Source organism: Thermobia domestica, chromosome 4, assembly GCF_964235325.1.
Source record: "Thermobia domestica chromosome 4, izTheDome1.hap1.1, whole genome shotgun sequence".
NCBI classification, from domain to species: Eukaryota; Metazoa; Arthropoda; class Insecta; order Zygentoma; family Lepismatidae; genus Thermobia; species Thermobia domestica.
In genome coordinates, this window is record NC_137457.1 from 32,780,999 (window position 1) to 32,792,931 (window position 11,933).

Genomic DNA, 11,933 nt, shown 5'->3' on the forward strand with positions numbered 1-11,933 from the left:
AAATATTTGTTTTACTATTAAGCAAACAATACAAGAGCACACGAAACATTTGTAGTCATGTCATTTGGAATTATATTAATGAACTTTTAATCTAAAGTACAAGGAGTACACATGAGTAATACATAATTGTGAAAATTTTGACAACTGAAACCCTGAAATGGTATAACTGATGCTACCTGAGACGTCAGCAAATTATGCAACAAAAATGTAAATGTAAATTACTATTGAAAGAAAAAGCAAAATTTCTGTGCTATAAAATAATACTGTTAGAGAACAACAATGTGGATAAAATATTATAAGAGCACGTATTAAATGTCAATTTTCATATAAATGCCCAGATGATTTTTTTTTTAAATTAGGGGAAAGTAGACTTTAGACGATATTAGACAAGGCAATTATCTATGCAAAATTAGGATACATGCATTGAAATTATTTCCTGTAATAAAAATTAGAATTCAACTTTCAATGGTAGATTGCACATGTTCTATCTTCGAACAAGGTGAAATACGTGCAATTTACTATGGAAAGTTGAATGTTAATTATTATTACACGAAATAATTTGAACGCATGACTCTTAGCATGCAAGTTTGCATAGAAAATTGCATCACATAAAATGGGCTTTAGGGACCTTTAGCTTAACAAACTTCTTTTATCTCATTGATCTTTTTTATCTGATTTATTTGAGAAATCAGGAGAAAGAAAGTTTTCGCCAACTTTTCTACTCAAGGAAAGTAAGACATCAATTTTTGTAAAGATCAATTTACGCGAAGTACGAATAGTTTTTGATACAAATTAATTATTTCGTAAGAGCGAAATATGAACATTAGGCTAATACTTTTAATGTAAATATTAACATTTACGAAATGATTTCTTTCATTTTTAACTTTTACCATCGCTACTCTCAATTTCGGGTATACTAATTGAACATTTACCTTTCATGTTGTTAGTTAGTCATTGTTGCAGACCCCTTCATCTGAATGCATAACTACCCTTCATATCGCAGCTTTGTATGAAAATGTACATATTCTGTTGGCTTGTATCAATGTAATTGTTTCAAGAAAGTAACATGCTTTTACATCAGAATTTCACAACATTGATAATATATTGGTGATTAATACAATTTCTCAACAAACCAATTTTATATGTTTTTCATTCACACAATTCATTTATGACCTTGCATAAAATTGTGATTAGTAGAGTTAGAACTAATCTTCATACGTAGGTTCCAATGCTTAGTATTTAACTGATAGACACCTTTATTTAGTTACTTATTCAAATAAGTGTCGCAGGACAAGAAAAGAGTAGCGCGTACATGTGAATAATTATAAGATATTATGTAAAGTTTGCACCTCTATTCGATTTACTCTCGTTGTACATTTTGACAAGTTATGCAAATAATGCTTGATAAAGCCTTCATTAAAGAAAACAGCAGTAGTATCATGATTATAGAAGTTACAAAAAACATTAAACAGTAATCCCCTGTTCTAAGAATATTTTTTGCTGTTTACAGCATGCAGAATACTAAATACAATACAAGCGATGCATTATTAATTTTAGCTCTGCGTGATTTGAACCTGAAATATGAAATACTGATTCTAGTTTCCAAAAAGTTCACGTAACATCAATAATGTATATTTTTACATAACACGGGCAGCAGCATAATAATTGTACATTTATATATCTGAAGATAAAAGAATATTAAACACTATTTTGTAACAAATTATGCAAGATACTAAACGGTACCACAATAATATCTGCCTACCAGCTATAACATCATAGTATTAAACTGTCATTACAAATTATTAGAATTTTGTGGTGTTATGAAAAAACTTTATTGAATTTTGACTGGTTGAGTTTAAACTTGAATGACTAAATTTAAATTTAGTTTTATTTTTAGGCAACTAAGGCTAAAAATAAAAATAAAACTGTCGCGCGAGAGGCGTAGGTGTAAAGATGTAGAAAGGCAGAGTGATGGCCGTACATCTTTATATGTAACTTTTGAATAGTTCGTTATAGTTAGTCCTGATGAGACGATCCATGACCTCAGTGCTTTTTTTTTTTTTCAGATTATCTATACTTTATTCATTAATAAAGGTTAAGGAGATTTTTCTCTTATTTTGATTTTTCGCCATGCCATTTTGATTTTTCTTTTTCCGTAATTAAAATATATTTTTACTATCTATATTTGCAAGTAAGAAGGTAGTAATATTATGCATTTTGTAACTGAAAATTAAAAAAAAAAATATGCTAATTATTTACTAATTTATTTTTTTACTTTTCAGCTCAACGACGAAAATTCAAAAGTTATTCTTCCTCTATGGTTTAAAAAAATGCAAAGCCTCATTTACAAACACTCGTCTAATATTATTATTTTTTAATTACGTGATCCTTGATTAATTCAATTAAATATTAGACGAGTGTTTGTACACAAAGCTTTCCAAATTACTTTAAGTCATAGAAGAAGGTAGACTTAATCAATTTCTGTATTGTTGGTTGTTTAAATTTCCTTCGCTGAGCTGAAAAGTAATAAGTTAAATTTACAATTAGTTAGCAATCATCTTGTAATTCAGGGGCGTATGCAGGGGGTGGGTCCTGGGGTCCGTACCCCCCCCCCCCCCCTCGAAATCCCGACTTTTTGTAAATGTAATCTACTTTTAGGGACAATTTTAGATTTTTTAATAAATTCTAGCCTCAAATTTTATTTGGATCCTCCGAAACGCTTTAGACCCCTCCCGAAATAAATTCCTGCGTACGTCCCTGTTGTAATTGCTTTATATATATATATATATATATGCAAAATTTCAATTACAAAGTTCATAATTATATACTTTCTTACAATTATAAACGCTAGAAAATATGTTTTAATTACGGGAAAAGAAAAAATCACAATGGTGGCAAATATTCCCTTAAAGCATATAAAAAACCAACTATTACGATAATTTAAATCCTTTACTGGAGTGGAAAATTAATTTCATGAATCGTTGTTAAAAGTAACATAGGCGTACCAAGCTTTGCCATAACACCACAGAATTATTACATCCTATGAAGATTCTCAAATGTTGATTAAAGAATGCGTTTTAACTTAACATACTTAAAGAGCTTTTGGAACAATGGATTTGTTCATGAACAAAAATATCAACTGCTCGGCATGTTCAGGTGAAGAGAGTGTCTGTGGTCTGTCACTACATTACCTCCACAATTAAATACTCTTTCACTAGGTACACTTGTGGCAGGAATGCTCAAATATTTTTTTGCCAACTGTGCTAACCTGGGGAGTAGAGAAGAATAATTTTTCCACCAAGTAAGTGGATCTTCTTCCAATTCAGCGTTTCCAAGATTTAAGTATCTATTCATTTCAACGATTTCACTTTGTTCAACAGTACCTTGTTCAACTTTTTTCCGTTTCAAGTAACTTGCAAACCCTTTCTTCGGAACGTTTCTTTGAACACTACCAGAGTTATCTTTCATGGCAATATCTTTAAATTCTGCTAAAACAGCTGCCTTCACTACATCGACATCGTTTCCTGCTGGTTCAATTTTAAATCTTGGGTCGAAAAAGGAACAAATCTTAAGAAGGATTCTGGTTTCTTCCTTGGTGTCATACCTATCATCCAAGGGTTCTAAAATTACCTTTTTTATATGAACTTGAACATCTTTCAAAGCCAGTTTCAGTACCACTTCACTACCTTCTTCTTCTTCTTCTTGAAGAGAATCATAACCAGTCAAGTAAGTCTCGCTGGACGTAAGCATTTGTTCATCATCATCATCTGCTTGAAATTCACTTTTTACTTGCTCATAAAGAGGACGGATTGCTGAAGCTGTCACTGATTTTTCAGCAGACATATTGTCACTCAGCATTTGTAGGGGTAAAATTAGCGATAAAATCGTCTCTAGAAGGTTAACTTCTTTCTGTTGCAGAATAAGAGACCTATGTTTTGTCTGGGAAAGGAACTTGGCGAGTGCAGCCTGTTGTTCTATAACGAACTGAATCAATGGAATAAGAGACCACCACCTTGTCGGTGTCACTGATGGTATCATTTTATATAGTAGTCCTAAAGCTTCTTGTTCCTTTTGTAAAGCACGTTTCATTTTATGACTATGACTGATGATTCCCCTGATTCTTTTTATCTTCTCGATAACTCCACATGTGGGTTGTTCTTTAAAAGCGTTAGTTACTCCAATATTTAATGTGTGACCGAAACAATTCAAATGGTGGTAAGCACTTAATTCACCAATGGCTTTAACAATGTTAGATCCGTTGTCCGTTGTTACACAAGAAACCTTTTCCTGCGGTATTCTCCATAACTCCAGGCTGTAATTCAAGGCATTCAGAAGATTTGCTGCAGTGTGATCAACATCGAGAGAAGTACAGTTGAGGCAATAAGTCTTCATTTCAAAGCTGCTGTTAATAAAGTGCGCGGTAACAGCCATAAACGGATGTTCGGAGGCCGACGTCCAACAGTCTGTTGTTAGCGCAACCTTATTAGCGTCTGCCAATTCAACTTTTACTAATTCTGACGTTGCATTGTACAAAGAAGGTATTTTGGATTCAGCAAAACACTTCCTGCCAGGTACGTGAAAATTAGGACATAACACTGACATTAGATGCTTGAAACCGTCTTTCTCAACTGCTGAATAAGGCATCATATCAATTAGAAGCCAATATGCAACAGCATTCCGATACTTTTCATTTGTTTTACTATCCGGAAGGCGAAAATGAGAGAGCTGTCTCTGTGTCTTCCCGGAAATTCTCATTGGTTCCGTTGAACGGGAAACGTTCTCCGGCTGAGCGCTGGAGGTTGAGGGAAGTACTATGTCACTGTAACAGAGAAAGAGAGGAGATGGAGTGAAATGTTTGCTTCCAGCATGACAGAGCTGAAAACTCACAGAATCATAACGCTCCAATTTGTATCTTTACACACACAGTAACCAGTTCTTGGATATTTGGATGGCCCAGAGCTAGAGGTGACTTAGCGCCATCAAGGAAGTTTGAATAAATGAGAGTTAAAGTTTATATATGCAATGCAGACTTTTCATGTCAGTTTCGCCGCGTTGCAAATAGTGGGTTCTTGCCCACATAATATATAATTCAAAATCCATTTCACTGCATAACTCAAAATGTCCCTCTGCGACGCGTAGTCACCTGTGTCACCGAGCCGTTCCATTTTAGTATCAAATTGTAAGGTAATCTTTACATCTTTGTGGAAAGCTTAATGGACTGTAAGTAGCATAGCGTGGGGAACAGAAACGTTTATTCTTTCAATTACAACTCGCTTATTATTATCGGCTGTCCCTAAATTCGTGTGTTAATTTTATTGTGGTACTACACAAAGCTGATCAAAGCCAGGCCAGTGCAATCTGTATTAAACTTAGACGAAGGTGAAGTTTTGTGTTGTAGCAAAACAGGACCACGGGTATTAAGGGATGCTGAGTTACAGGATCAGAGATTAAAATCCATTTTTTAGTTACAGGATTCCAATGTTACATGGAAAAATATACATCGCTGGTAGCAATAATTGGCATATGTGGCTACATTATATTGCTAAATAGTTGAATAATGACAAATATTCGTAACCGAATCCAGTGACCTCTAGCATATCTCGTGCCATCTTTGTGGAGATAGCTTCTTTACGACAGATCATCTAACAAAATTAATGCAATTGAAGAAGGTAAGATGCCATAATACACACATAAAAGATCTATCAAAATTTTCATTTTCACCAAAAGGGATCACAACGTTACCACTCTCCCACTCCCCCCCTCCTCTTGCGCAAAGCGTCGCAAGATACTGGTGCCCCACTGGCAGGAAAACTTGCTACGCGTAAAAGAGAGAAATCTATTTAAAATTTATTTGACTTTTGGCACCGAGTGGGCGTTTAAGAGCTATTCGTACCGAGAAATTAAACTAACACTAATTTTACCATTTTTCTGTAATATCTTCAAATCAGATAAAAATAGTCGAAAAGTGAAAAGCGGGTCGCCTAGATAATATTATTTTGCATACGATATCGTTACCACGAGTCACTTAGTTTCCCTCGTTTCGCAGCCACTTAGAAGGCCCCAAACATATGGCAGGCCTACAAATGAGTTCAAAATGAAAGAAACTAAGTGACTCTTGGTAATGATATCATATGCAAAATAATATTGTCTAGGCAGCCCGCTTTTCACTTTTCGGTTATTTTATCTGTTTTGAAGATAATACAGAAAAACGGTAAAATTAGCGGTAGTTTAATTCCGCGGTACGAAGGGCTCTTAAGTAGCCTTACAAAGAAATCAGCACGGCTGAAGTGAGAAATCTATCGTTTCTTGCTGTGTGGATGTGAAAATTCAGTGATACTCAGTTTTCATGAAACGGACATGAACAGGTTTTCCAAAATTTACGAAGTTCCCAAATAACAAATTCAGTGATTTTGCTGTGCATATGTGCGTACCAGAGATGGAGTGGGTCAGTGGGTCAAGTTTTCTGAGTGGGTCAGTGGGTAGTGGGTCAACAGCATGTAACCCACGGCGACCCACCGTGACCCACTGCGACCCACCACCAACCGTGACCCACTGCGAGCCACCACACACCATGACCCACTGCGACCTACCGACTCAGTCTGATCTACCGACTCACTCTGCTCACTGCATTGTAAACAGTATCTTCTGATGACTGGTAAATTTGTCTGCGTTTTACTTTCAAGACTTCCATTTCCCTTCCTTTTCCATTTGTTTCTGTCTACTTACCTGAGGTGAGTATAACTAAGTGAAAAAAGAACTTCAGACACTTTTGGATATTGATATTCGTAATTGTAATAATACAAATAGGACTTATACTACTACTTGGCTTTCGAGGCCTGTGAGTTTTTAGACGAGCTAACTACTGGAAAAAAATGCATTTTTAAATCACTGCTATATATAAATTATTATATAAAAAAAATGAATGTAACTGTGTGCGCCTGATCATCACGGCAAATTGCAAAGTCAAATTAAATCACTTTTGGTATATAGTTAGGCCTTAATCCAAACTGGGCATATCCTTTTGATTATAATACATATCATAAGAAGGTAGTGGGGATCCGAATTTTTTCGGAAAAAAAAAAAATTAAGTATTTCGCAAGCCGTTAAAATTACGGAACTGAAATTCAGTGTATTAGCTCTTTAATAATAAAAAAAGAATGTGTCCTAGCATTTTTTTAAAATTCTCCTTTATGGGAGGGGAATATATATCCTTTCTATATATGGAAAATTGATAGTTAGTTGGTTTGTAAAAATGATCGAAAACGATCGATAATAGTTGAGATAATATTCAGAAACAAAAAAATACAGTGCTTCGTTTCATATATCCATGCTTTCTACTATAATAATTGCTGAAGCTTATGTTTATTATATGGAGCGTTTACAGCATGGGGCAATGAACTCATAAAGTTGTGAGAAAAATAGACATGAAATTTGTACTGTAAGCTTAATTACACGGAAATTTTAAGTTTGGATTGTACGCATGTGTAAAATTGTACATTTTTTCCTTTACGTTGGTCTGCTTATCTTGATTTGGGACTTTCAAATTTAATCCTTTTTTCCACTGAAAAGTATCGATATTTCAACAAGGAAATAATATGATAATTTAATTGAAATTCATCGTAATTTGGCTCATGACAAACAGCAGTGTGGTAATTGAAGGGGAAGAAGGGGGAAATTCCCAGGCACCTCTGAACACTTCCCAGAAACCACTTTCCCTTTTGCTTTCTAGGGGGAGGGAACTTGGTAATATCATCAAAACTTCATGTGTAATTACAAAAATTAAATTTATAAACAAATAAGAAATCACCAGTTTATCAGGCTTTAATTGATAATTTATGCACATGGTTCCCTATCGAAGGCGTGGTAGATGAAGTTTCTGTTCTCCGTGAGTCGACATTGCCAACTGACATGGTCAATATGGAAAAGATGCTGCATGGCGATAGAGAGATGATATTACTTGCTAAATATTTCAGAACTGACCGACAAGCAGATTGTCGATGAGGAGTTGCAGAAATAGAAGTATTATCAATTTCCACGACAGAGTGCGAACGGGGATTTCCCCTTATGAATTTACAGATGACTCATATTAGAAATAGACTAACAAGTAAACCTTACGTTTGGGTGAATCGAGTTGCTGACTGAGACACATATGAGAAAGTAGTACTAAATGTGGTCAGTATTTCAGTGAAGTTGTAGGTGCGAAGCTCCAGGGGTTTAGGAGATACAGCTACCAGGACATCAAATGGAAGTACAGAATAGACTTCATACAGTTGGAGGTAAAAGCCCTGTAAGACCTCTTGCAACGACAAAAGGTGAATAACAAATATGTGGGTACATATTGGGACTAGGGGGAAGTCATATAGTAAGGGTATACCTGACGGCGGCCATTTTAAAATCCGCCATTATGAATTAAGGAAAAGTTTTTAAAATAGGAATAGGGTCATGTGATACATGATCTAAGGTGCAAATTTAATCAGAAGAACAATAGTGACGTTAGTTTCGATTTACACGCAATTGGTAAAAAGTTACAAGTAAATTAAATATTGTTGCAGCATATGTGTTAGTAAATTTTTACCCCACCTTGTAAATTTTTACCTTTACCCCACCTTGTAAATTTTGTGTTAATGATAATAATTAAATAAAAAGCAGGTGGATAAATATTAGGTCTATGGTAAGAGTTGCCTTGGTGGCGGCCATGTTCAAATCCGCCATTTTGAATCAGACAAAAGTTTTAAACAAAACGCATAAGAGTGACACCTTATTAATAGCAAATTTTACCATAAATCCAACGGTATAACCATTTTTGCTTTATCATTAACCAGCACAAAATTAAATGGGAATAGAGTAATGCAATAGATGACTTCGGGCTAGAAGTTAATCAGAAATACAATGGTGGCGTTATAATGTTAGTTGTTTGATGCTGTACTTGCACGCCATTTCGTTGTTTTTCTTGTATCCTGTTTACATCTATTTCTCGCTGCAACAATATTTAATTTCCCTGTAACTTTTTACCAATTGCGTGTAAATCAAAATTAACGTCACCATTGTTCTTCTGATTAGATTTGCGCCTTAAATCATGTATCACATGACTCTATTCCTATTTTAAAAACTTAACCTTAATTCAAAATGGCGGATTTCATGATGGCCGCCGTCAGGTATACCCTTACTATATGACTTCCCCTAGTCCTAATATGTACCCATATATTTGTTATTCACCTTTTGTCTTTACAAGAGGTCTTACAGGGCTTTTACCTCCAACTGTATGAAGTCTATTCTGTACTTCCATTTGATGTTCTGGTAGCTGTATCTCCTAAACCCCTGGAGCTTCGCACCTACAACTTCACTGAAATACTGACCACATTTAGTACTACTTTCTCATATGTGTCTCAGTCAGCAACTCGATTCACCCAAACGTAAGGTTTACTTGTAAGTGCTCAAACATTGTCTAACTTGTTGTTCACCAATATTGATGGCCCACTGTTAGATAAGCTCAACGTAGACGAGCTAATTATTTTTTGGCTGAAGGATGGCCATCATTCCGCTGCGGATGATTTACCAAGAAAAAATCTGGAAGGCAACAGGAAAGAAACCCGATTTCGGATTTGTTTTAAGGTGGCAAATTACGAGTTGTGGAAAATGTACTTGTATTACTAATGGCTTATTTGTGTTATTCAACTTTGTACCTAATTTTTAATAAGTCTATTCTTTGCTTTTTCTAAACTAGAAGGTAATCTACTTTGAAAATGAAATGAAATCTTTAAGTTTTACGTCTCACAGTTAAGCCGGTTAGGCTAAAGGAGATGGTGATGATGAGAAATGAATGAAATGGTGGAATGAAGAAAGTGGGAGGAAACGGGAGAACCCCGAGAAAACTCATGTTCACGGTGTTTGTCCACCACAAATTCCACACGATGCGAGCTAAGATCGAACCAGGAACCTTAAGCACCGGAGGTGAACGCTATACCACTGAGACACCGCGCCCGCATAAACTACTTTGAATAAATATTCATAACAATTGCAATTATGCATTTTGTAACTTACTTTAACTTGGTGTTCTGGTGAAATTACGAGTATATTTTATGGAGATGTTCTCACAGAGTACCCGAGATCCTTTAATAGCTATGAACAACTGATTTTTCAAGTCTTTTGTGAGAAAAATACTGTGAACTGAGGAATCATAACCTTTTCCATATTGTACAGAGGTATTTTCCTGCGAATAGAAATTTCTTTTGGAATGAGTTGAGAAATTAACACTTGCAAGAATACTGTCCTAACATAATATTTTAGGCACACACTAATTTCCTCTCACCTCGATTTTCTTCAATTTTCACACTGACAAACACTACCATTTTACATCGTAAAGGTCAGATCAACCGTTATGGTAACAGAGTGGTGCTTGAGCGATTGACCCTAGAAATTTGAACTCCGATTAGTGACAATTCCTTTTTTTTTTTTTTTTTTTTTTTACAAGTGTAAACTCTTTAGTCAGTAAAGAAGCCATGAACCACGTGTCAGAGTTGGTCACAGTATATGAGAATGGTTCATGGTGGGCGGTGGGTCAGAGTGGGTCACGGTGGGTCGTGGGTCACAGTGGGTCATGGTGGGTGGTGATTCAAGTTTTCATTGACCCACGCAAACTCTGGTGCATACCACTATAAACCCATCTCTCTCTGTCCTAGTGTGTCTCAGCTGTGACATGCTACTTTATATTGAAAATGAGCTTTTTCCTCACACATCTAGGTGTTTACGTTCCTTTTTCATTATTATTATTATTATTATTATTATTATTATTATTATTATTATTATTATTATTATTATTATTATTATAAATTATTGACTCTTGAATGACGATTGTCTGAAAGTTGAACAAATGCTTTCTTCATGTAAACATAGGTGCCCAAATATAGGTAAACTTAGTAAAGGGCAGGAGTTCCACTTCAATTATTTTCTAGTATCTTTCTTGAATCTTTTATCCACTTTCACGAGAGCCTGTAAGTTGATTATTGACTCTTTATTGACAATGTGTGAAATAAAAATTTGCAGTTCGTTGTTTGGAAATATAAATTGATCAGTAAAAATAACGTGAAACAGTAAGTGCTCTTTTAGAAGCGACCGCTTTATACAAAGAGTTTGAAGAAATAATAATAATAATAATAATAATAATAATAATAATAATAATAATAATAATAATAATAATAATAATAATAATAATATGAACCTTCAAAAGAGTAATCTGGTCACCTTATGTAAAACATATGAAATTTTACCTGTGGACAATTGAAAGTTCCGCTTTTTCTGCTTCTCCCTCGTCCCGTGGATCATCTTCCGCAGTCTTCAGTCTTTCCTGGCTCGATATTATTGGATGACGCCTTTTTAAGTACGCAATCATGCAGGTTGTACTGCCACCTTTTATAGGAACAACAGCCGAGCAATTAATAACTGTACACCGTACTTCAGCCTTTCCTTCTATTCGTTTAAAGTACTTCCACGTATAAGATTTCATTGTGCTTCTGTTTCGTTCACTGTACTACGAAACCTCCAACTCGTTGTGAAAAGTCTATTACTGCTGGAGAGACTGCGAAAGAGTCTAAAAATTCGGGACAGTACCAAACAAGGAAAAGAGTTTGCGAATTCGGGTAAGTCCCGAACAACGGAAGAGATCGGGTGAGTACTTCAGAAGTAGTGTACTAGAGCGCACGTGTCCATATGAAAAGCATTCATTACAAGAACGTTGAAATTGGAAGTAGAATGGACACCGGTGACTCAGAGGAGTTCCTCTCCTGTGTATCACTAAAGCATTCACGTGCCTGTGGCTAGGCGTTGATAGGGGTATAACTTACGCTAGGTGTGGTCCAATCCAATGACGGTCTGCCAATTCCATACTCATGTGGTGAACACATACGCTTGTAAGCGTCTAAAATTGGGGAAAGTAC

At 35.3% G+C, this 11,933-nt stretch overlaps 1 protein-coding gene across 1 annotated transcript; it reads right to left on the reverse strand.

The window, feature by feature from the left end:
* Positions 1-3,135: 3,135 nt before the first annotated feature.
* LOC145682722 (E3 SUMO-protein ligase ZBED1-like) lies at positions 3,136-11,503 on the reverse strand. Its single transcript, XM_081754107.1, has 2 exons — positions 11,268-11,503; positions 3,136-4,819 (listed from the first exon to the last, which is right to left on the reverse strand). The coding sequence occupies exons 1-2, from the start codon at positions 11,501-11,503 to the stop codon at positions 3,136-3,138; spliced, it is 1,920 nt and encodes a 639-aa protein (XP_081610233.1).
* Between the last annotated feature and the right edge of the window lie 430 nt (positions 11,504-11,933).

What these genes read in the sequence shown, in the direction of transcription:
- LOC145682722 (XM_081754107.1), bottom strand. Translation starts at nt 11,503, where the DNA reads ATGAAATCTTATACGTGGAAGTACTTTAAACGAATAGAAGGAAAGGCT. An exon ending in GAACTTTCAATTGTCCACAG is followed by an intron (nt 4,820 to 11,267) that starts GTAAAATTTCAT and finishes TCTCTGTTACAG; the next exon opens with TGACATAGTACTTCCCTCAA.